At 48.7% G+C, this 26,852-nt stretch overlaps 1 protein-coding gene across 1 annotated transcript in view; it reads right to left on the reverse strand.

Annotated features, from left to right (window-relative positions):
- Window positions 1–26,207, reverse strand: part of LOC125758759 (uncharacterized) — a 98,373-nt gene extending 72,166 nt beyond the window's left edge. The window contains exon 1 of the mRNA XM_049416423.1: window positions 25,789–26,207. Within this exon, the coding sequence (XP_049272380.1) occupies window positions 25,789–26,207 (419 nt within the window). The remainder of the gene's footprint in view (window positions 1–25,788) is intronic.
- Between the last annotated feature and the right edge of the window lie 645 nt (window positions 26,208–26,852).

The following is a 26,852-nucleotide window of genomic DNA, read 5'->3' on the forward strand; positions in this document are numbered from 1 at the left end:
ATTCGTATAACAAAGGGAGCTCTCAAGAAATCGCTTGGACGCTGCAGTCTTAACGTGGAAGCCCTCACAACGATACTGTGCGAGATTGAAGCAGTGATCAACAGCAGACCGCTGACCTACCTCGACAGTGAGCCTAACGAGCTACAGCCCTTAACACCATCGCATTTCTGTATGGGTAAACGCAGCATATCATTACTGCAACAGATCTGCACATCAGAGCCTCATACTTCGGTTGATCTGCAACGAAAGGCTCGTCATCGCCAGCGTGTAACAGCGGAACTTTGGAAGAGATGGATACGAGCGTACCTGCTATTGCTGCGGTCAGCCAGGGCTGGGCAGTATCGCGATACAAGAGTATCGCGATAGTATTTCAGAGATACTTTTGAGTATCTGAATTTCTGTATCGAGATACATTTGAAAAATGTATTTGTATCTCAATAGTGAAATACATTTACGATGTATCGCCTGTATGCAGGACACGGGTATCTCGTTACATTGTTTTTTTGCGTCGGAAATGAGTTGAGGCGCGTTTCCAATGGGGGAATGACGTTTTTTTGTTCTTTTTTGTGCCAAGACAAGCAAAGGCGCGCCGCCGGTCGCCGACAGATAGGGCGGCGATGGTTTCCCCTCAAGCACAGAATGGTCCATGTGGTAAAGCGCGCGAAACGCAGACGGCAGAATCGTGGGGGCAGTGTTGTCGGCCTCTGCCGACGAAAGTCTCTGTCTCTCAAGGTCAGTGCAGCACGCCTAATTTTTTTTCGGGTGGCAAGCCATTACTTCGCGACCCCCCGCGCGGATACCGCCTTGGAACAAGCTTTGCAATGCTTCGCGGCCATTCAGTTCTCAAAGTGGCGACACTTCCAAAAGCAGTTCCCGTAGTCGCGGCGGAAGTGACTAGAAGATGGTTATCTCTGACGCGCTTTCAGCCACCTCTCTAATGTCAGGGTGCGTTCCTAATTGATGACATGCGTGAAACGGTCTTTTGTGGTAGCAGGCTCCCCCACCGCCGGAGCCGACTTCGCCTGTTGCGGCTTTCTAAAATGGGTGCTGGTAGCGTCGGTGGTGGTGACAGCTTCATTGAAGCCGACAGGGTCAGACGGCTGAGGATTCCGAAGATGGGGACCGACTTCGGATTCTGAACAGTCAGAACAACCTAAGTGAGGGCGGAAGTGTTTCGGTATCTAGATGACCCGAGAAGAGATATCGCCACGCTGCAGGGCAATCCGGCTATGAAGGCGGTATTTATTCACTATAACACCAATGTGTGCTCACCTTCAGCGGTAGACAAACCTTTTAAATGCGAAGCATTTCTTAGCGAACTTCTGCGACTTTGAGCGTATCTATCTATCTATCTATCTATCTATCTATCTATCTATCTATCTATCTATCTATCTATCTATCTATCTATCTATCTATCTATCTATCTATCTATCTATCTATCTATCTATCTATCTATCTATCTATCTATCTATCTATCTATCTATCTCGCCGCCTACGACTTTGTGCTCTCCTGGTCGCTTGGTTCATCGAATATGCACCAAAATTGGTATGCCGTAACATGACTGTATGACGAACATAAATGAAAAGTCATAACATGAAAATCATGACACGCATGTCATGTACAGCATGATTTACATGCTACGCTCATGGTGCGCTGGCGGCCGTTTCGCTAGCTTTATATACACGAAAATTGGTATCTTGCGACGTGACTGTGTAACGAACATAAATAACACGAGTTAACATGAAAATCATGACACGCATGTCATGTACAGCATGACTTACGTGCCACGCTCATGGGGCGCTGGCGGCCGTTTCGCTAGCTTTATATACACCAAAATTGGTATCTTGCGACGTGACTGTGTAACGAACATAAATAACACGAGTTAACATGAAAATCATGACACGCATGTCATGTACAGCATGACTTATGTGCCACGCTCATGGGGCGCTGGCGGCCGTTTCGCTAGCTTTATATACACCAAAATTGGTATCTTGCGACGTGACTGTGTAGCGAACATAAATAACACAAGTTAACATGAAAATCATGACACGCATGTCATGTGCAGCATGACTTACGTGCCACGCTCATGGGGCGCTGGCGGCGGTTTCGCTAGATTTATATACACCAAAATTGGTATCTTGTGACGTGACTGTGTGACGAACATAAAAACACGAGTTAACAGGACAATCATGACACGCATGTCATGTACAGCATGACTTACGTGCCACGCTCATAGGGCGCTGGCGGCGGTTTCGCTCGCTTGATCTACCCCGAAATTGGTATTGCGCGACATGACCGTGTGGCGAACATAAAAGCACGAGTTAACATGAAAATCATGACACGCATGTCATGTACAGCATGACTTATGTGCCACGCTCATGGGGCGCTGGCGGCCGTTTCGCTAGCTTTATATACACCAAAATTGGTATCTTGCGACGTGACTGTGTAGCGAACATAAATAACACAAGTTAACATGAAAATCATGACACGCATGTCATGTGCAGCATGACTTACGTGCCACGCTCATGGGGCGCTGGCGGCGGTTTCGCTACATTTATATACACCAAAATAGGTATCTTGTGACGTGACTGTGTGACGAACATAAAAACACGAGTTAACAGGACAATCATGACACGCATGTCATGTACAGCATGACTTACGTGCCACGCTCACGGGGCGCTGGCGGCGGTTTCGCTCGCTTGATCTACCCCGAAATTGGTATTGCGCGACGTGACCGTGTGGCGAACATAAAAGCACGAGTTAACATGAAAATCATGACACGCATGTCACGTACAGCATGACTTACGTGCCACGCTCATGGGGCGCTGGCGGCCGTTTCGCTAGCTTGATCTACCCCGAAATTGGTATTGCGCGACGTGACTATGTGACGAACATAAATGACACAATTTAACATGAAAATCATGACACGCATGTCATGCACAGCATGACTTACGTGCCACGCTCATGGGGCGCTGGCGGCCGTTTCGGTAGCTTGATCTACCCCGGAATCGGTTTTGCGCGACGTGACTGTGTGACGAACATAAAAACACGAGTTAACATAAAAATCATGACACGCATGTCATGTACAGCCTGACTTACGTGCCACGCTCATGGGGTGCTGGCGGCCGTTTCGCTAGCTTGATATACACCAACATTGGTATCTTGTGACGTGACCGCGTGAGGAACATAAATAACACGAGTTAACATGAAAGTCATGACACGTATGTCATGTACAGCATGACTTACGTGCCACGCTCAAGGGGCGCTGGCGGCCGTTTCTCTAGCTTGATCTACCCCGATATTGGTATTGCGTGACGTGACTGTGTGACGAACATAAAAACACGAGTTAACATGAAAATCATGACACGCATGTCATGTACAGCCTGACTTACGTGCCACGCTCATGGGGTGCTGGCGGCCGTTCGCTAGCTTGATCTACCCCGGAATCGGTTTTGCGTGACGTGACTGTGTGACGAACATAAAAACACGAGTTAACATGAAAGTCATGACACGTATGTCATGTACAGCATGACTTACGTGCCACGCTCATGGGGCGCTGGCGGCCGTTTCTCTAGGTTGATCGACCCCGAAGTTGGTATTGCGCGACGTTACTGTGTGAATAACGTAAATAATAGGAGTTCACATGAAAACCATGACACGCATTTTCCTCAGTGACATACAAGACGATGTACGCAGCTCTTTGCTGACTGCTTCGCATTACATCGATTCCCACAATGCGTGGGATCTGCCGGCTTTTTTTTTCCGTGAGTCTTGTGCTGAGGCTGAACCGACGCTGTTAGAAGACAGCCTACTTGAGAAGCCTACACAGCAACCTTCTTAGCAAAGCAGATCTTCAAAATAAATGTGCGCTTTTTCTCAATTCACTGAGGTTCATTAGTGCACTAGAAGAGATTCATTAGTGATTCGAGTGATTTGCTTAAAGTGTGCTATTTCTAGTATAGATTAGTTTGTTCGCCAAGTATGTCGATTTCGGTGTCCAAGCCTTGTTACTGTTGCTGTGAAATAGTGTATTTTAATTGCAATTGATACTTGTAAATATGTCATAATTATTAATTATGTACTTTGTCCACCCCCCTTCCCTGCAATGTCTTAATGGCGCTGAGGGTACTGTAATAAATAAATAAATGAACTGAACGTTTCGATGCGCTGTAACTTTAATTACAACATCATGCTGCACTAATACGTGTCTTTGCGTAGTATGAGCATCTATGAAATAAAAAAAGTATTCCAGTATCTGTATCGCTGTAACTGTATTCCGGAATACTTTTTCGTCTTATTGCAAAAGTATCTCCGAAATATCCCGTTACGTTAAAAGCAAATGTATCTCAGTATCTGTATTTTAGGCTTCCAGTTCATGTATTTCGATATCTGTATTCCGGAATACTTTTCTGAATATCTCTGCCCAGCCCTGCGGTCAGCACACAATCGCCCGACATGCCCGACAACAAAACTGCGAGTTGGTGATGTAGTGCTCTTGGAAGAAGACAATGCACCGGCGACATCATGAAAATTGGGCAGAGTGCTTGAGTTACTGCCAGGGAGAGAATGCAGTGCGCACTTGCTCCGTTCCTCTCGCCAATGGTTTTGTTGTGAATCGCCCGGTACAAAGGCTGTGCGCGCTTGAAGCCTCTGATTCACCCTGGCCCGCCCCGGATGATGTTTAAAAATAAGCCGGAACGGAGCAACAAGAACGTGCGGCATCCGAGGGTAGAGGAGAAAGCTGAAGTGTGGGAGAGCTCGGGACTGGACTGAGCGGCGGACCGTTCGCCATGACTGTAGATTAAAGAAGCGTCCCTCTCTTACCGTTCGGGAGCCAGTCATTTCGCAATAGGCCGAATAACATCGCGTCGAAGCATATCGTCGACTTGCTCATTAATTACCCGACATTCTGCGGGTGACACGCGATATGGCCGTTGCCGCAGAGGTGGTTGGGCGCCAGTGTCGATGCGATGCGTAACAGCGGAGGTGCGGCCGAGAGAAGTTTGCCCGACATCGAAAGAAGAACGAAATTCTTCGAGCAGGCACAGCAGCCGAGAACGCTGGACCGATGTGAGGTTGTCAGCAATGGAGGAACCAACCACATAAGCAGGGGACGAATCGAGCGTGGAAACAGCACTGAGCGTATGTGAACTGGGACAGTGCGTGCCATCCGGCGGGTCCATAACTTGTGCGTCTTGGAGGGGTTCCGCTCTGCAGAGACATTCCCCTCGCACAAACGTAACAATGTACGGTGATGGGTTGGTAACAAAAATAGCGGTGCTGCCCTGCGTGACTTCCACTGTCGCGAAAGGTACCAGCAAGCCTTTCCTAGTGTAAACGCGGTCGGATGGCGAAATGAGTGCAATGGTGTCGGAGAGACCAGCGCAGTCGACTGACACAGCCGTCGACGAGTATGGATGCACTCTGATGCCGTCTTTGACGAGGATCTTGCTCGATACCGATGAACTGTCTGCTGGCGTCAAATCTCAGAACGGGGAGAGTTCGATTTCGGCTGCTGCGCAGTGCATTACGGCGCCGTGACGGGAGATAAAATTTCATCCCAGGATGATGTCGTCGGAGCATGCAACAATTATGATGAACTCGACGTCGTACAGAACGTCCTGAATGACGACGCGAGCTGTGCATATTGCCATAGGATGAATACTCTGGGAGCTGGCTGTCAAGGGAAGATGCGCGAACACCGTCCACAAACGTCTATCACGTTCGATGGCCTTCGCTGAGGGCTTTCGCAGTTCGATAGCGTCGCAGCCCTTTCCTCATGGACTGCGACGACTAGTTTTCCTGATTGCGTGCGACCGGACGTGGCCGCATCGGCGACAGTGAAAGACGCCGTGGAGACGGAGAGCGCCGAGTAGATGGAGCTTGGCGTGACGTCGGTGACAGCGGCGTAGGTGAGTCGTAAAACGGGCTGTTCGACTGGCTGGTGGCGGGCGACGCGACTCGAGGCGGCTGCACGCGATGGCAGTAATGCGCCACGTGACCGGCGTAACCGCATGCGAAGCATATGGCGCGGTTGTCAGATGTGCGCCATCGGTTCGCTAGAGCAGGGCCCGCCCATGGCGCAGGACGTGATTGACGGAGTAGCGACTGATAGGACGGCATGGTGGGCTGCAGTCGTGGCCTATGCACGACGTCGGCGTAGGTAGCCGGCACACCCGCTTCGAAGGACTGAGCTCTAGCGGCGGCTTCGGCGTGTCTATGTGGGGCAGCCGAAGGAATTACTGGGGATGGCCTTGCGACAACTTGGCCTTAACTCAGCGGTGCAGAACCCGGTTGGTGCTGGTGGTACTCAGGTATAACCTCCGCGATTTCCTGTTCAGTCGCTCGACGGAGGGGAGGGAGAAGAGTGGGTAATGGCTGTGGAACGTACTGAAGGTGAGCAAAGTCCGGCAGAGATAACTGGCGCGCGATTTCCTCGCGCACGAATGACTTCACCTCTGCGAGCTAAGCGGACTGTTCGGATATGGTCGATAAGCCAGCGAGCTTGGCGTCGCGTGATGGAGAGCGATGGGTCATCGACCGCTGCCGGCGCAGCTCCTCAGAGCTTTGGCAGAGCGTTATGACCTGTGCCACTGTGCTGAGGTTTTTGGCGAGGAGCATCGTGAAGGCATCGTCGTCGATGCCTTTCATTTTGTGCCTGATTTTGTCAGATTCACACATCGTGGCGTCGGCTTTCTTACATAAATAGAGGAAGTCTTCTATGTAGTTGGTGAAGGATTCACCGGCCTGCTGAGCTCGCTCGCGTGAAAGCTGTTCGGGATGCAGATTACGAACGGTAGGGTGGCCAAACAGGTTGATAATGGCGGTCTTGAAGTCGGACCACGTCGCAAAATCTGAGGCGTGGTTGTTGTATCACAGGCCTGTCACACTGGCGATATTGGTCAATTTTATGGCGTCGTCCCATTTATTTGGAACACTCACGCGTTCATAAATCGCGAGCCAGTCCTCCACGTCGGTCCCATCTGCTCTATGGGGGTCGCGAATACGCGGGGCACCGGGACATGAGGTCGGTGCAGGCGGAAGCGTCTGCTGGGCGGCGTCTTGAGGCATGGTAGTTGGCAGGGTACGGGATCGAAGATACAGGGGCATCGAATGAGGACCGAAGTTGTGACGGCACAGCGCTCTACACCAATTTGTTAAGGTGTTTATGGGACGGCACTCAGCGGTAATCCGTAGTGGCGACAGTTAACGCAGAAGTACGGACTCCGAGCGCGAGCGGCCTTCAGAAGAGAACGACCCACTGGAAGCCTCTGGAGAGCGCAACCCATTAAAAAGTACGAAGGCTTCGCCACTATATATATATATATATATATATATATATATATATATATATATATATATATATATATATATATATATTGCTTGCACACCGACGCTAGCGGCCAATGGGATCGGTGCAGTTCTACAGCGGGATGCCACTTCACCAGAAAGAGTTCTTGCGTATGCCAGCCGTGCTTTCGCGGCTGCTGAACAGAACTACTTGATAACAGAGCAGGAATGGCTTGCTGTCGTTTGGGCCATACAGAAATTTCGACCATATCTGTACGGACGCCACTTCACAGTAATCGCAGATCATCATGCCTTATGCTGGCTATCTTTTCTGAAAAACGTGTCTGGTCGCCTGGGTCGTTGGGTACTCCGTCTGCAAGAGTATAATTTTGACGTCGTCGACAAGTCTGGCAAGAAGCACCAAGATGCTGACACACTCTCTCGCTGCTCCCTGCCACTACGATCGTCGAGTACGCTTGTCCATTGCGCGTCACGTGATCACGACGATGCGTCACTTCTTACGTTAACCCAACTAGTGTTTACTGACACGCTGGCTTCTAATCACTACGCTCAATTCGCCTCGTTCCAGCGTCATGATCCATACTGCAACCTCATTATCGAACGCCTAAGTGGCATATTGCCTCCGCCTAAAGCCAGATTGCGTCGACAACTACGGCAATTCAAGCTCGACGACAATGTACTACATAGTTACGTTTACACTACCGATGGACACCGATGGGTTCTAGTTCTTCCACGTTCGCTACGTCACCAAGTCCTCGAAGCCTTTCATGATGACCCATGTGCAGGACACTTGGGATTCCACAAAACATACAGCCGCGTCAGGAGACGTTTCTTCTGGCCTGGCCTATCTACCCTTGTGGCGAAGTACGTTGCATCTTGCCCTCTGTGGCAACGACGGAAGCGACCTACATCGTGTCCTGCTGGCCTATTACAGCCCATCCCGTGTCCCGAGACACCTTTCGCCATCGTTGGAATGGATCTAGTCGGATCGTTCCCAATCATACCAGTAGGTCATCGGTGGATCGTGACAGACCACCTGACACGGTACGCAGAGACTGCTCCTCTACATACTAGTTCTGCCTCAGATGTCGCCGATTTCTTTCTGAACGCCATTGTGTTGCGTCATAGGGCACCGCGCGTCCTGCTGAGTGATCGCGGCAAGACTTTCATGTCCACCATCATTGAATACCTAATGAGGAATTGTGGCACAGTGCATAAGACGACGTCAGCCAACCACCCTCAAACAAATGGGTTGACAGCGAGATAACATCGCACACTACAGATATTTTATCCATGTATATCGGACCAAACCACGGCAACAGGGATACAATTTTGCCATTTGTGACGTTCGCCCACAACACCGCTGTCCAACGCACTACTGGTTACTCTTCTTTCTACCTCGTGTACGGCCATTCACCGACATTCACCATCGACGTCCCTTTCTGAAGTGCTCCAACTAACGCCTCGGCAATCATATCCGACCAGTTCGTCTCAAGACTTGGCGAATGTCGGCAACGAGCTCGCCTCAATACAGAAGCCAGTCGGCAAGATCGCAAACAACGTTACGACAGTTCTCATCGCGATGTCGCCTTCAGTCCTGGGGATGAAGTGCTGCTTTGGACGCCTACTTGTACTCCAGGATTGTGCGACAAGTTCCAGTCACGGTTCATTGAACCATATATAATTACTGAACAAACATCCTCCGTGAACTATCGTGTCACTCCCGCCGAGCTTCCTTCGGATCGTCCTTGCCGTGGTTCTGAGCTCGTTCATGTTTCGCATCTGAAGCCATTCGTTCGACGTCCCTTTCCCATCTAAGACGCGGCCCGGCTGGCCGCTCGCGCGCGGGGAGGAAAATTAGTGTGAGCATTACTCATGCGCTTCATCTTCTCATCGGCTGTATATGCTAAGTTTACGTATATGCTGCAGGGATTTTGCAGGCGACTGAACGCTGAAAAAGAATATGGTTCTTGTTCCACTAAACATAGCGAGAAGTTCGTGGCCTGCGTTAAAGACGTAATTAATTCCGTCCCGCTGTCATGTTCTCGTGTGTACATGGCCAGACCGGCCGTTGTGTGAATCAAAGGTTGAGGGAACATAAGTACAATGTCACGAAAGTTGTTTCCGGAGATCTTGCTATTCACTGTGAAAGATGTGGCTGTTTTCCCATGTTTGATAAACCTAGCATTCTCAACACGGCAAAAGATCGATTGACAAGACAAATTATTCAGGCATATGAAATAGATAAAATGAGTTATATGTGTGTCAGCAAGCCATCTATGTCACTGTGCTTATGATAAAGAAAAGAGATTTCGGAATCCGTCACTCTCGGTAGGTGGCAACTGGTTGTGATTGCGGCAAAACATGCGCGTTTGAGTCCGGCTTTTTGTTTCTTGTTTTTGTTTGCACCTGCTCGCGTCTGTCTATGTAAGCGTCACGTCAATAACAGCGTCACCGAGCACAGTTAGGGTGCTTTCCTTAACACAGGATTCCTTTTTCCGGGACGGAAAGCTCCACAAGGCGCGATTCCACAGGAACTGAACAGAGATGGCAACCTGTTTCTTAAGTTGATCAAGTCGCCTAGACTCCTTTAGAGTATCTTGTCCATTTAGCACAAGACTCTTAACCAGTCTTGAAACATTCTCACTTCCCTCCAATATTCAGACTTTAGTATCTTGCAAATACGCTTGCAGTGACCCCACGAAGGCTGAACGACTCCAAATAACATCTGAACTTCTTGAGGGACTTGCTTGTGCTTGATGCAGAGGGACACAATTCTGGATTGACACGTCGTAACGGCGATCAGGTTGGCATACACAATAGCAGGATCCGAGCGGAAGAGACTTGACACGAGAGGGCCCATTGTATCAGAAATTTGTTCTAGCAAAACTTTGGTTTGGGCGAGCTGGTTCATCGTCGAACTTGTTTGGGGCAGCGCCAAGGAACACATGGACAAAGACACATAGTAGACGCCACGGGCGCAGACTTACAACTGAACTTTATTGCCTTTTCCAGTGCATTTATATGTGCCCTAATCGCTCGTTGTGACAGCCACGTTTTCCCAAAACTAACAAGCAGCGATAAACAACAATCTTAACAATTTTTTTAGCTATAGCAGAGGCATTTCACATGGATCATGCGTGCAAGAGAGGAAAAAAAAACAACTGGCGGACGCTTCGCGTGTAAAAGAAAAAACCATGAAAGATTACATGACAACAAAAGTGAGAACCGCGCTTAAATAAAACCTTTGAGATAATCAATCTCAGCGTCAGACAAAACGATTGAAGGCCTGCTAACGCAGTTGTCACCTACCTTATGTATGAAAAACGCTTCCATGATTTCGCGCTCAATTTTGTCTTTCGCTTTCTTAAGGAACTGTGTACGTTGAAAATCAAGGGTACAGCCACAGCGTTTGCAATGCTCACCTAGAAATCCTCCACTTTGATTGCGCACGTTCAAATTATGCTCTCTAGCTCTCTCGTTAAAACATCGGCCAGTCTGACCGATGTAGCGGCGACCACAACTGAGGGGAATGCTGTAGACAACATTAAAACACACCCTGTAAACTTGTTCCGGTGTTGCGTGACGCAACACGTCGCTTCTTACTGTTAGTCAAGGCACACAACTTTGAGAGTTTGCAAGGAGCGGAAAAACAACCTGGACGTTGTGCTTCTTTCAGAAGCCACGGAAGTGGCTATATCGCGCAAAGAAAACACAAGGGGAGGGTTAAGGGGAGCGCAAACTTGGGACAGTCGAAAGTTTGCGCACCCCTTAACCCTCCCCTTGTGTTTTCTTTGCGCGAAATAGCCACTTCCGTGGCTTCTGAAAGAACATGAACCGACTAGCCCAACAACGTGTGCTTCTGGATTACGTTGTGCTTCCTTGCTATTCGTTTAATATTATGCGACACTTACTGTATATATGGGATGACCTTGACCGGCATGTCCGCTTTGTTAGGCTTGTCGTTTGCTTTCGAACGTTTAATATTTTGCAGGAGACACTCACACACGGCAGTGATAAGTTCTGGGGGTAACCCGCACGCTTTAGTCTCAGAACTTGGGCACAGAAACTTTCGGAAAGAGCATGACTGCAAGTCTTATTGAGGGCTGAGTTCAAGGAGTTCTTTGCGATTCCGCGCTTGGCAAGCTTCGAGTGAGCGCTACTGTGCGGTAGTAAGGCTTTTTTCGATCTTGGGTTGTATAACCAACAGATATGATTAACAGAAAAACGCAACCTAGCATACAAAAACTGAAGCTCGTTGTTTACAGGCCTTTCGAATGTAAACTTCAGACGTTGCCCTTCATTCTGGAAAACACTGGCGACGTTACTAGTCACTGCATCAAGGTCAGAAACATCCTTCAAAAGGGCCAAAAAATCGTCAACATACCTATAGATGCTTACAAAGCGCGGGTCTTGCAATTCCGCTTGGATGCGGCTTCCAACAACGGACAGAAAAATATCGCACAAGAATGGAGCGACCGCCGAACCTATACAGATTCCTTGTTTCTCTACGTAGAATTCGTTGTTGAACTCGACCACGGTAGAACCCAAATAAAGTTCTAACAATGTTACAAATTGTTCACAATTAACACCAGTGGCACTTGAAAACGCGAGCTCACCATGATCCTCGATCCTCTCGCGAATAGCCACGAACAATTCCTTATGCAGCGACACCACGGACCCGTGCTAACGGGGGGGTTTCGACCCCCTCCCACGCCTAGCCGTGCGTGGCTTTGCCGTGTCCGGGGAAAAGGGGATCCTGAGGGTTGAGCCGACGCCGGGTGATTGGAGCTTTAAGGCCCCCCGGCAGACGCAACACACCCCTTTGGCCCCAGCTTGACGTAGACGGCACCCCTGGGCTGACCCACCCAGGGGAAATCGGCAGTCGCCTTTTGCTGTCTCTCTCTCCCCTCATCTTCGTCTTTCTCTCTCACTTTAATCTTTCCTGTCCTCTCCTCTCTTCCATTTACTTCCACTTTTCCTGGCGGCAAGGGTTAAACTTGCGTGTGTGCCCTCTCTTGGGCACATTATATTTGGTTATAGTGGCTGTGTACAGCTGGCGTTGGCATGCCTTATATAAACATAAGTGCTGTCGCGTCCCCATGTTGGGCTCCATGGTGGGCGGCTGGCATGGCTGCCGAAAATACACTTATCTTATGGCCTCCACTTCCTTTCCCAGACTCAATGATCGTCCTCGCACGAAGAGGGGACGCACTGAAGATACAGTTAACCTATTCTTAAAGCCAAATGAAATTTTCCCGCGATTCCACGTCATCCATTGTGAAACACTCGATAAGATTGCCAGAACAATCTCTCCCTTCGTTGTGTCGAAATGCCTTACTGAAACTTTGGGCCATGGTTACCAGGCAACTAGAATGGCTAGCGGAGACCTTCTCCTTGAAGTTCAAAGCAAAACCCAATACGAAAAACTGTCTAAACTTGTTTCACTGGGAAACACACTTGTCTCAATCACCCAGCATCGTTTTCTCAACAGCTCGCGAGGTGTGGTATCAGATCAAGACCTTCTCGACCTGACAGGAGCGGAGCTCCTCGAGGGCTGGAGTGAACAGCATGTGATAAATGTCCAGCGGATCAAAATCAGGCGCGATGACCAAGAATTCTTGACAAAGCACCTAATCCTCACATTTGGCACAAGCACCCTACCAGAACATGTCGCAACAGGATACTTGAAACTTAAGGTCAGACCCTACATCCCCAACCCGCGGCGTTGCTTTAAGTGCCAGCGTTTCGGTCACGGCTCTCAGAGTTGCCGTGGCCGTCAAACCTGTGCCAAGTGCAGTTCACACGAACACCCTGCTGACAACTGTGTCGAAACCCCACACTGTGCAAACTGAAACGGTGGGCACCCCGCCTACTCTCGCACATGTCCTTCGTGGAAAAAGGAAAAGGAAATAATCACACTCAAGGTCACAGAAAACATCTCTTTTAGGGAGGCGCGCAAACGCCTTTCTTTTGCACAGGGTCATTCGTACGCGGATGTGGCACGCACGGGGGCAGTGCCACAAAAGTTCGCGGCGGCCGCGCGTACCACGCACAGTGGACGGGCGGTAGCGCCATCCGCCCCCTCAGCGGAATCAGCCCATGCTGCTCCGCAACCAAAGGGCACGCAGGCCTCTGGATCTGCAGGCCGAGGGCCTTCTGCTCAGGCAGAAAGCCCCAAAGCTCTGACACCCGTGCGCGTAAGCCGCGAGCGGGCATCGAGCATCTCTGCCGAGGCGATGGAAACAACGGCAAGCCCAACGGCGTCTCAAGCGCCGAAGGAACGGCGGAGCTCCTTGGAGCGCGCCAAAAAAGAAAAAGCCCGCATCACAGGGCCTGGAAAGGGCTCTGTGACTTAAGGCAATAGTTCTTCCAGTACACACAGCACTAACTTACACTCAAAATGGACACACAAATTATACAATGGAACGTTAGAGGTCTTCTAAGTAACCTTGACGATATCCAAGAGTTGCTACATGAACACTCGCCAAAAGTGCTGTGTGTACAAGAAACACACCTAAAAGCTAAGAACACCAATTTTCTACGCCACTATCTTATATTTCGAAAGGACCGAGATGATGCTGTAGCGTCATCTGGTGGCGTAGCCGTTATAGTTAATGAAGGCGTAGCATGCACGCGTTTACCACTACAAACGTCCTTCGAGGCAGTGGCTGTTCGAGCGGTTCTTTTGAACAAACTCATCACCATATGCTCTATCTACCTACCTCCACACTACCACCTTCAGAAACATGAATTCCAGTCATTAATGGATGTACTTCCAGAACCGTATCTGGTACTTGGGGACTTTAATGCACATAGCTGTCTATGGGGTGACTCTCGCTGCGATGCGCGAGGTCGTCTTATTGAGCATTTCCTTTTCTCTTCCGACGCATGTCTCTTGAATAAAAAAGAGCCAACATATTATAGCCTCGCCAACAATACCTACTCGGCCATAGACCTCAGCATCACATCTCCATCACTTCTACCCCTACTCAAATGGAAAGTCATTAATAATCCTTACGGAAGTGATCACTTTCCTGTAGTTCTCAGCAGACCAATAGCAAATGAATGCCCTCCACAGGTTTCCAAATGGCAACTTGACAAAGCAGATTGGGAACATTTTCGTAAAGTGGCTCTCCTAAGTTGGAACGACATGTGTGCTTTAAGCATGGATGAAGCTGTAGAATATTTTACTGCTTTCTTTGATTGATGCTGCAATCAAATGTGTCCCACAAACAACTGCACTGCCCGGCAAAAGACGTGTGCCATGGTGGAACACTGAGTGCCGAAACGCGCGCAAAAACCAAACAAAGCATGGAGGCTGCTTCGGGACTCTCCGACAGCCGAGAATTTGGACACTTTTAAGAGCATAAAGTCCCAAGGCAGGAGAACGCGCCGACAGGCAAGAAGGGAAAGTTGGCAGAAGTTTTTATCGGGTATCCATTCATATACACAGGAGGCTAAAGTCTGGAACATGGTTAGTAGGGTAGCAGGCAGACAAGCACATTCACTTCCTCTAGTTAACACACAAGGCGACAGCTTGGAAGACCAGGCAAACTTCCTCGGCGCACACTTCGAACAGGTGTCGAGCTCGTCGCACTATACTGAAGCTTTCCAACGATACAAAACAAGAATCGAAAAACAAACTAGAGCGCAAATCCACAAATCACGAAGCATACAATGAACCTTTCTGCATAGCTGAGCTAGAAGCATCGCTTAATTGCTGCAATAATTCCGCCCCGGGCTCCGACCGTGTTGTATATGAAATGTTGAAACACCTGCCGTCTGAAACCCAAAAGACCCTCCTTTCCTTGTATAATGCTGTTTGGCTTTCCGGCGAGATCCCCTCTGCCTGGAAAGAAGCCATTATTATTCCGATTTTAAAACAGGGCAAGAACCCATCCTCAGTTTCCACTTACAGGCCTATAGCCCTAACAAGCTCTCTATGCAAGGTTTTCGAAAAGATGATAAACAGGCGACTCCTACACTTCCTTCAAACGAACTGTCTACTTGAGCCATACCAATGCGGGTTTCGAGAAGGTAGATCCACAACTGACCACTGCTACGTATCGAGGCACAAATCCGTGATGCTTTCGTCCATAAACAATTCTTTCAATCTGTGTTCCTCTATATGGAAAAGGCCTATGACACCACATGGCGCTTTGGCATACTTCGAGACATCTGACATTTAGGTATACGGAGTAGGATGTTCACCATAATCGATTGTTACTTGTCCAATCGGACATTCCGTGTTCGAGTGGGCAATGTTTTGTCCCGAATATTTGTCCAAGAGGCAGGAGTTCCGCAAGGTGGTGTATTGAGCTGTACACTTTTTATTATCAAAATGAACTCGCTGCGACTGTGCATCCCGCGTAACATATTCTATTCTACGTATGTCGATGATGTGCAGGTTGGCTCTAAGTCTTGTAATCTTATTATTTTTGAGCGGCAGGTTCAGCTTGTTTTGAACAAGGTTTCTAAATGGGCAGAGGAAAACAGATTCCGACGAAATCCACAGAAAAGCGCGTGCATATTATTCTCCAGAAAGAGAGGTATTCATCCCGATCCAGACATCAACCTGTATGGTCAACGTCTGTCTGTAAATACAGAACATAAATTCTTAGGGCTAATCTTATACAGGAAGCTTACCTTTATACCACATATAAAGTACATAAAAAGAAATGCATAAAAACCATGAATGTTCTGAAAGTGTTGTCACGCACTACTTGGGGAAGTGACAGAAAGTGCCTGATGAATCTCTATGGAAGCCTCATATGCAAGCGCCTAGATTACGGGGCGATAACCTATCACTCTGCGACACCAAGCGCCTTGAAGATGCTTGACCCTGTCCATCATCTAGGCATTCGCCTTTCTACGGGTGCTTTTCGTACTAGCCCCGTAGAAAGCGTTTACGTTGAATCAAACGAGTGGTCGTTACACCTCCAGAGGTCCTACCTATCTTTTGTATATTTCCTCAAGGTGAACGCGAACAACGAACACCTGTTACACTCTACTATAAATGATTTGTCCAGTTCTGTCCTGTTTGACAACCGTCCTGCCATGAGAAAGCGCTACGCACTTCGTGTGAGGGGCCTATCTGAAGACATGGGTGTGCCACTTCTTGAACACCGTCTGGTGGCTCCCGCTGCATATCCCCCGCCGTGGCAGTGGACACTCATAGACTGCGATATATCATTCGTGGAAGTTACTAAGCACGCGCCTGCTGCACATATCCGTACACACTTCCTTGAACTCCAGCACAAGTACACTTTCCCATAATTTTTTACCGGTGCCTCAAAGTCTCACACTTCTGTGTCCTACGCAGCGGTTGGCCCATCCTTTTCAGATGTAGGCGTTCTGCACCCCTATACAAGCATTTTCACAGCTGAAGCATACGCGATATTTGCGGCCATCAAACATATTAAAGAAAATAAACTACAAAGTGCAGTGATATACACTGATTCGCTAAGCGTAGTGAAAGCTCTGAAAACTCTTAAAATGCACAAGAACCATGTCCTAGTCTCGGTTTACACAACTCTATGCACGATCTACGCACTCAAACAGCATGTCGTAGTGTGCTGGGTGCCAAGGCACCGCGAAATTAGAGGAAACGTGTTGGTGGACAAGCTAGCTGCTTCTGCCCACGAAAATGCTACCGCCAATACATCCATAGCTGTCCCTGCGCTTGACCTAAAACCCTTTCATAAAAGAAAGCTCCGAGATCACTGGCAGCGGTCGTGGGACAGGCAAATACAAAATAAACTTCATGTCATCAAGCCACATATCGAGAATTGGCCGCCAGTATCGAAGTCACGCCACACAGAAGTAACACTTACCAGATTAAGAACAGGACATACACACAGTACACATTCACACCTCTTATCCGGTGGCGATCCACCTTTGTGTGACAGATGTGGTGAAGCACCAACCGTGCTTCATATTTTAATTGAGTGCAAGGAATTAGAGACGCTTAGGAAACATTTCTCTCTCCCCTACCGACAACAAATACTATTACACCCATCAATGCTCATCGGTAGGGAACCACTTTTCAAACATGACTCATTATTCGCGTTTTTAAAAGATATACATAGTTTTCACGTCATATATCCAGGTACCCGTACGACAACCTCTGAATAGAGGTAGTGGCTGCGGCAGCTACACTAGAAAAGCACCTGCCTCGCGGCCCTTGGACACAAGGGCCGTCGACGAGGTATTCGTGCTGATGCCATGTGTACATAGTTTTATTGTCACGACCTCTTGATATTGATCCTGAGTGAACACATTTCACGTCACTGTCATGATTTTAATACCTCTATGTTTTACCCGCCTTTAGTGCGAGGAATTTTAAGGCCCCTATACAGCCATTCAACGCAATCATTGTTCACATCCCTTACATATAGGAACTCAAGGATCAATGTCACTTCTTTCATAACTGTTCATGGCGCTCTTTGGCCAAGCATGGCCCTTGCGCCAATAAACTCCACATATCATCATCAATTCCTTATGCGGCACAGAGTAGTATAGATCTTCTATGTCGATAGAAAACCCGTTGAAGTTGCCACAGTTCAAACCTTGTAAATGTTGGACGACAATCGTTTTGTCTGACGCTGAGATTGATTATCTCAAAGGTTTTATTTAAGCGCGGTTCTCACTTTTGTTGTCATGTAATCTTTCATCGTTTTATGCTTTTACACGCGAAGCGTCCGCCAGTTGTTTTTTTTTCCTCTCTTGCACGCATGCTCCATGTGAAATGCCTCTGCTATACCTAAACAAATAGTTAAGATTGTTGTTTATCGCTGCTTGTTAGTTTTGGGAAAACGTGGCTGTCACAACGAGCGATTAGGGCACATATATATGCACTGGAAAAGGCAATAAAGTTCAGTTGTAAGTCAGCGCCCGTGGCGTCTACTATGTGTCTTTGTCCGTGTGTTCCTTAGCGCTGCCCCAAACAAGTTCAACTTCCGAGCCTGTTACAATTTTCAATGAAATCTGTACGGTCAAAGCATAATCGTTTAAAACTGTGAGTCTGGCTATAAGGAATTCCTGTTTTTCAATGTCGGGGGTGGTCGCTCTGAAAATGCGGAAGTTCATTTTTTTTTCATTTTCATTTTATTTGCCCTAAAGGCCCGTTGGGCATTACATAGGGGGGGGGGGGGTGAATAACTTGGTACAATGAACACAAAAATTGGATACACGGAAAAAAATATAGCGGTGCTAATAACACTAGTATAATCACTCTTGCATGAAGAAACGTGCGAAGGTGAGAATGTGCAAAAAAAGTATTACAGATAATACTGGGAGAAAAAGTATATACGATTCACCCACAAACGTGGGAAAACCGAAGAAGAAGAAAAAATATATACAGAAAACACTTGTTGAAGGAAGTGCGTACAATTCACTAAAAATATATATATATATATATATATATATATATATATATATATATATATATATATATATATATATGGGAAAAGCGAGCAAAGTGAGAGACAAGTATTTCCAGAAAACAATACAACGATTTGGACATATATATATATACTGAAGCGTGAGATGATTTCTTTGATGGACTTGAATACATCGTAATAAAGCGAGAATGTGTCAGAATCTCTGAGAATGTTGTGGATATGTTAGTGGTTTATGCTAGGCAACAGGAATTTCTTTAGTGCCTCCGAAAATTTATCAGCATTTACTTCTTCAGCTATTGCTCTCGGCAGTTGATTCCACTCCTGGATTGCCAAATGTAGAAAAGAAAAACGATGTAGAGCACAGTACGGGCGAACGGTTGACGAACTTTAAATGAGTGGTCCAAGCGTGGAAACGTTGCATCTGGCGTCGTTAATAATGAGGTAGTATAAGGCGTAGGGTTGTGATACAACTTATGAAAGAATGTTAAACGAGACACCTTCCGTCTACTTTGTAGTGTTGCACGGTCAAGGCAGTCTTTGATTTTAGATACACCTGAATAGGAAGAATAATCGGAGACGATGAACCTAGAAGCTTTGTTTTGTAATGATTCTAGCCTCCTAATGAGGTATGTTTGATGAGGACTCCAAATAAATGAACAGTACTCAAGTTTGGATCGGACAATTGAGTTGTATGCAAGGAGTTTTGTATCTTTATTAGCTTGGCGAAGTGTGCGACGGAGGGAACCAAGAGTTCGATTTGTTTTACCTAATAGCCAGTCGATATGTGTGTTCCAGTTCAAGTTAGAAGTTAAATGAACACCTAAGTATTTAAATGACTCGACCAGTTCAATTACCTCATTATTTATTGTATAGGTGTGCGACACAAAATTATTACAAGTAGTAAACCGCACTAGTTTTGTTTTACTATTGTTAATATTCATGTGCCAGTCATGGCACCACTCACTCAATAACCTCAAGTCTTTATCTAATTCTTCGCAATCATTATGGTGAGTCGGTCATGTCAGTGAATGGGCTTGCGGAACAGGTTTGTGGCAAGTTTTCCTTCGGAAATTGTGACTGTTACGTCGAGAAAATTTACAGAAGTGCGCGAAAATGGGGCGAGACGGGTGGAATTTATTAAACGCCTGAATGAAACCAAGCAGGCTTGCTTCGTCATGAGCCCAGATAAGAAAAATATCATCAATGAAGCGCCTATAGTAGAAAGGTTGAAACGAGGTTTTATTTAAAAATTCGCCTTCCAGAATGCCCATGAAAATATTCGCGTAGTTAGGGCCTGCTTTCGTACCTATAGAGGTGCCGTTAGCTTGTACGTGCTGAATGTTGTTGAATTCGAAATTGTTTAATTCAAGGATGAGTTTCAAAAGAGTAGCAAGTGCTTTCTCATCGATAAGTTTATCAATAGGGGAACTTTCATAGGCCTTTATAACTGCAGAAACACCATCTCTACGCGGTATGTTAGTGTACGGTGATGCTACCTCCAGCGTTGCTAGCATTGAACCAGATGGAACATGAAAGTCTACAATTTCTTCAAGAAAATGGCTGGTGTTTCTGATGAATGACGGAAATGTGGCTGTTATCTTGTTAACGAGGAAGTCAGCGTAACGGGATAAGTTTTCGGTGACGGTGCCAATTCCAGAAATGATTGGGCGGGCACGATTATTTTGCTTGTGAATTTCAGGAAACATGTAAAATCTTCCCGCTACGGGACTGAGTGGTATCAAAGAACGGACTATCTTTTCGTCCAATATACCAAGTTCCAGTAGTGGCGTAAGTGCGTCCTTAAGCTTAAATTTAAATTCTCTGGTGGGATCAGAACGCAAACCTTTGTAAAAGGTGGCGTCTGAAAGTTGCCTGTCAGCCTCGTTAATATAATCAACAGCATCGAGAATGACAATAGCCCCCCCCCCCCCTTTTATCGGCTGGTTTTATGATGATGTCATGATTTGTCGACAATTGTTCGAGAGCGACCCTCTCTTCTTTGGACAAATTGCGGCGGTAAGGCACCGATATAGGCATCTAAAATGTCGCGTTGTACAGAGTTTATGCAAATGTCTAGACATTTGTCGTGATGTCGCAGTGGTGTCCATTGTTAATACGTTGGTAGTGCTGGTCAGGTTTCGTTCAGGCTTCGGCGGTCATGATAGTATTCTCTGAGGCGCAAACTGCGGGAAAAATTGTGCAAATCTGTAAGAGTTGAAACTCATCGAAGCCACCTGAAGAGGGGGAAAAGTTGAAATCCTTCGACAGAGCACCCACCTGTGCGTTGGAAAGAACTATTTTTTAAATGTTTAAAACACTCCTATCAAATCGAGGGGACTGGTCTTTCAAATCTTTCGAGTGTCTTGTGTCGCGACCAAACGTGACACAAGACACTCGAAAGATTTGAAAGATTCGTCGAAGAGCGCAAGTGGCTCGGCGATCCGTGAAAATTCCTTGACAAAACGTCTGTAATAGGCGCACAAGCCCAGAAATCGGCGTACGGCCTTCTTCTCGGTGGGCGGCGGGAAGGCAGCAATGGCACCGGTTTTCCGCTGGTCTGGGTGAACTCCTGACATGCATGACCTTGAACTTGAAGAGGCCGTCTGGTGCTACAAATGCAGTTTTCTCTTGGTCTCTTGTCGACTTCGATTTGCGAGAAGCCGGTCTTGAGGTCCATTGACGAAAAGTACCTCGTGTTGCAGAGTCAATCCAGGGTGTCGTCTATCCGTGGGAGAGGGTAGACGTCCTTCTTCGTGATTTTGTTCAGGCGGCAATAATCGACGCAGAAGCGTAGGGTTCCGTCCTTCTTCACTAAAACCACGGGTGACGCCCACGGACTCTTCGAAGGCTGGATGATGTCGTCGCGTAGCATTTTTCTTTATGGCCTCGCCTTCTCGTGTCGAAACTCTGTACGGGCTATGGCGGAGTGGCCTGGCACTTTCCTCTCTTATGATGCGGTGTTTTGCGACTGGGGTCTGCCGAATTCTTGACGACGACGAAATGCAGTCCTCGTATTGCAGGAGCAGGGTTTTGAGCTGTTCTTGCTTGTGCTTCGGAAGTCTCGGATTGACGTTGAAAGCTGGTTGAGGAGCTCGGTTCATCGGAGTAGATTCGGTAGAATCGGTGAGGACGAAAGCACTGGTGGCTTGCAAAATTTCATCGATTTAGGCAACCGTCGTGCCTTTGTTCATGTGCTTGTACTCGTTGCTGAAATTCGTGAGCACCACTGTTGCTTTTAGATGCGAAGCATCTTATGGCGGAGTTCAATCCGTTGGTGTTGGTTGTGTGCGGCGTGACCACCCTTACTGCGCATGCGCAAACCTTCTCCATACACCTATTCTCCACTCCCCCTCTTCCCTCCTCCTATACACTACCATCCCCCTCTCCACTCGCCCTCCCCACTTCCACCTCTCCACTACTCCTCCCCCTCTCTTGCGCAGCGCCGCGATGAGCGCCAGTGCATGTGCGTCTCCCCCCCTTCTCTCCCCTCTCCTACGATCCCCCCTCGCGCGCCTGTCCGCGTTCCCCGCTGCCCTGTGAGAATTAGCGGCCAGGCTAGAGGGGAGACATGACGCGCGTAGCTTTCCTTTTCGCGTTCCACGACGCGAGGTCGGTAGCATGCCCAACGAACGCCAACGGAACGCGATCGTGCAAATGTTCCGGCTTCGCATCGCTTCATGGTCCCCTTTAGCGGGAGATGGTGTAATATTTAGGGGCGAAGCTCCTTAGGGTGTGGGTCGTTCCCTCCTTTGTAGTAGTAGTAGTAGTAGTAGTAGTAGTAGTAGTAGTAGTAGTAGTAGTAGTAGTAGTAGTAGTAGTAGTATTATGTAGCCAGCTCTAGTTTAATGAATTGCTCACTAGATGAGCAATTCACTAGATATCATAATATACAAGACATCGTAGTGTTCCTTGATTTAATCACACTAAAAGACATACTTTGCGGGCGACATATTCTAGTGAGCTTTCAACTTTTCATCTTAGTGTACATGATAAAGAAATTATTTCTACGAAAAACGCAAAGCATACCCTGAGCAAGATGTTTGGTTTTGGGACGCTTTATGTACAGAAAACGCCGTGCATTATTCGCGAAGCCGGAGCACTTGCACGATCGCGTTCCGTTGGCTTTCGTTGGGCATGCTACCGACCTCGCGGCGGGAACGCGAAGAGGAACGCTACGCGCGTCGTGTCTTCCCTCTAGCCTTGTCGTTAATTCTCACAGGGCGAGCGGGGAACGCGGTCGCTCTCGGCGTGCTTTCTCTTTCGCTCGGAGTCGCGCTCGCTCTTGGTGCGCTTTCTCTTTCGCTCGGGAGCGGACACTTTCCCTGCATTTCACCGATCACAAAGCGGTGATAATGATGGGACCACGTAAACCAACAGTACAATAAATGTTTGATGTTTAATATATACACGGTGTTTCACACTCTTTATATGATGTACTGGGCGAATTTCACGGAAGGGTTTCACGGTTTACCGATGGTTCCTTCTGGAGCTTCGCCCCATTTATCATCATTCACCCCGTGGATATGCTGTGATTTTTTTCTCCACGCAGCTCAGCTATTCCTCTTGCGACGAAAATCTCACGGTTGATCAACAAGTACTCGTCTCCTTCAAAGACGCCTTCAAGGTATGCTGATTTTTGAGTGCCGACGGAACTGATGACGTTGGGGGGGGGAGCGTGGCATGGTCTTCCAGCACATTTAAGGCGTGCTTTCCTTGCGGCGTCTGCGGTGGTAATGCTTTTTCTGTGGATAGTGTTATCGACTCGGATCTCAGGTCGATGACTGCACCATGCATGCTTAAGAAGTCCATACCAAGGATGACATCTCTCGAGCAATGCTGTAGCACTACGAAGATCGCGAGAAAAGTGCGCTTGTTAATGGTGACTCTCGCTGTGCAGATTCCCGCCGGCGTCGCTAGGTGTCCTCCAGGGATCCGCATTTCGGGGCCTTCCCGAGCAGTCCTAAGTTCAACTTTGCGGCGAACGGCCCACTGATGACGCAATCATCGGCTCCAGTATCTACGAGAGCGGCGACGTTGTGGCCGTCGATGAGAACGTCGAGGTCGCTAGTTCGTCGCCTTGCGTTGCGGTTAGGTCGCGGCGTCGGATCACGGCTACGTTGGTTTGTCCCGCTGCTTCGCCGGTGCGTCGTCAGGTCTTCTTCGGGCAGCGAAGTTGCGACGTGAGGGCTCCGTTCGGGTTGCGGCGGGTTCTTTAGATTTTGTCGCCGCGTCGGCGGCGGAGGATCTTCGGTATTTCGTCGTACAGCAACTGCACCTCCATCGGTTGCTGCCCTTAGTTTTCCGGATAAGGACTAGGTGACCGGCCTCGGGTTGGGCCAGTGTATGGTCGGCGTTGGGGAGAGACGTGGCGGCCTGGCGACGGTGATCGGGAAGGTCCTCGGGGTGTCCACTGCGCTCCTGCGAGGTAGTCGGCGATGTCATGTGGTCGTTCACCCCGCTGTGGACATGGCGCATATACGGCGAACCCACGTAGCCCCATCTGTTCATGATAGCAGCGGCGGTAGGTGTGGCCGGCATCCCCGCAGTGGTAGTAGAGCGGTCGGTTCTCAGGGGCACGCCAGACGTCGGTTTTACTTGGCGCATAGCGCTGGCCGACAGACGAACGGTAGGGCGTCGGTGGTAGTGGCGGCGGCGGTGGTGTCTGGCGACGAACTGCGGCGATGCGGTTTCTTAACGTTGTCGCGGAGGGGAACGGGACGGCTAACTAGAGCAACGTAGCCGATAGCTTGCGGCTGCGGCTGTGCTGGCTGAGGGCCACCAAGTGATTGCTCAATTTCCTCGCGCACTACTTGAGCAATCGATGTCACCTCAGGCTGCGGAAAAGGGAGCTTCCGGAGCTCCTCTCGCACGATGGCTCGGATAGTTTCGCGCAGGTCGTGGGAGCTAAAGGCGTGCAGAGCTGCGCTGTCGGGAATCAGGCGACGGTTGTACTGTCGGGTGCGTAAATTCTTGAATGCTAAGAGAACACATTTTTGGACAAGCTGGTTTGTTACGTTCATTGAAGCCATAGAGCTGATAAGACAGGGACCACAGAAACCACAGAGAAGACAGGGACCACGGCAGCTGCTCGGTGGTTTCCTCATCAGTCCGGCGAAGAGCTCCTGCTTGACTCCTTGCAGCTTGCGGCTGCGGCTGTGCTGGCTGAGGGCCACCAAGTGACTGCTCAATTTCCTCGCGCACTACTTGAGCAATCGATGTCACCTCAGGCTGCGGAAAAGGGAGCTTCCGGAGCTCCTCTCGCACGATGGCTCGGATAGTTTCGCGCAGGTCGTGGGAGCCAAAGGCGTGCAGGGCTGCGCTGTCGGGAATCAGGCGACGGTTGTACTGTCGGGTGCGTAAATTCTTGAATGCTAAGAGAACAAATTTTTGGACAAGCTGGTTTGTTACGTTCATTGAAGCCATAGAGCTGATAAGACAGGGACCACAGAAACCAAAGAGAAGACAGGGACCACGGCAGCTGCTCGGTGGTTTCCTCATCAGTCCGGCGAAGAGCTCCTGCTTGACTCCTTGCAGCTTGCGGCTGCGGCTGTGCTGGCTGAGGGCCACCAAGTGACTGCTCAATTTCCTCGCGCACTACTTGAGCAATCGATGTCACCTCAGGCTGCGGAAAAGGGAGCTTCCGGAGCTCCTCTCGCACGATGGCTCGGATAGTTTCGCGCAGGTCGTGGGAGCCAAAGGCGTGCAGGGCTGCGCTGTCGGGAATCAGGCGACGGTTGTACTGTCGGGTGCGTAAATTCTTGAATGCTAAGAGAACAAATTTTTGGACAAGCTGGTTTGTTACGTTCATTGAAGCCATAGAGCTGATAAGACAGGGACCACAGAAACCAAAGAGAAGACAGGGACCACGGCAGCTGCTCGGTGGTTTCCTCATCAGTCCGGCGAAGAGCTCCTGCTTGACTCCTTGCATAAAGAAGCGAACTTTCTTTTCTTCGGGCATGTTAGGATCTGCGTGGCGGAACAGTCTGCTCATTTCTTCTGTGTAGAACGCCACGTTTTCGTTTGGCAGCTTTACGCGGGTTGCGGACGACGCTAGTGAATGTTGCCAGGAACCTGGTGCGAAAAACGTCCCATGTTGTCAGGGTTCGCTCTTGGTTCTCGAACCATGTCCTAGCTGCGTCCTCCAAGGTGAAGTAGACATGCCGTAGCTTGTCTTCACTGATCCATGCGTTGAAAACGGCCACCCGGTCGTACGCTTCGAGCCAGCTTTCTGGGTCTTCGAAGGATGATCCTCGGAAGGTTCGCGGCTCCCTGGGTTGATGCAGCACGACTTTCGCGGACGGTGGCACAGTGGCTGTCATCGTTGCCGCTGTCGTAATCATGGCCTTGGTCTTCCGGTTCTTGTCGGGTAGCGGCCCGTGCTCTGGTGGTACGCCTCCCTGCCTGCGGATAGCTCGCTGGTCGGGGTTGGTGTCGATGTCTCCTTCGCGATTGGGACTGGGTTCACGTCTTGATGGAGGCGTCCGAAGCATGAATGCACCCAGCACCTCCACCAGATGTCACGGGGTCGTGACGCTGCGAAGGCAGCAGTCGGCGTGTCCATAATGAAACTCTATCTGGCCGAACTTATTGTCGTGAAATGGAAAGTCAACCTACAGCAATACACATTGTACAGTGGTCAACTCTCATATCTATAACGACGGAGCGTCGTGCTCCGAACTGCACGAGCGACATCTACAGTTGAAAACGGGGCACCTCTGAGCATGCGCAGCCCCACTGATGCGCCTACCTTGCATTTTCGATCGTTGGTTATCACCGCGAATGCAACAACTGCTTTGGCCGTTGGAAGCGCTGTCAACAGTTTATGACAAAAACAAAAACGAAAAAAAAGGAAACGAAGCGAAGCCAACCGTTGTCAGCGCGCGATGAAAGCTATGCTGCGTGTTGATTTGCCGTTCGCGGTCACATTGTCCCAGCAGCAGATTTGTGTCCACTTATAAGTGTATCCATTGTCCGACGCATTGTCGGTATGATATTGCCACGTGCGTTTCTTATCATCAATTTTGCTGTATTCGGTTTCTCGCCAACAAAGGCTGTCAGCAACGCTCAGCGCAAACCTCGCCTGATTGTTCGAGAAGCTTCGCGGTTATTGTAGATTGTAGAGAAGCATTGGAACG

The sequence above is a fragment of the Rhipicephalus sanguineus genome, chromosome 6, assembly GCF_013339695.2.
Source record: "Rhipicephalus sanguineus isolate Rsan-2018 chromosome 6, BIME_Rsan_1.4, whole genome shotgun sequence".
In the NCBI taxonomy this organism is placed as follows: domain Eukaryota; kingdom Metazoa; phylum Arthropoda; class Arachnida; order Ixodida; family Ixodidae; genus Rhipicephalus; species Rhipicephalus sanguineus.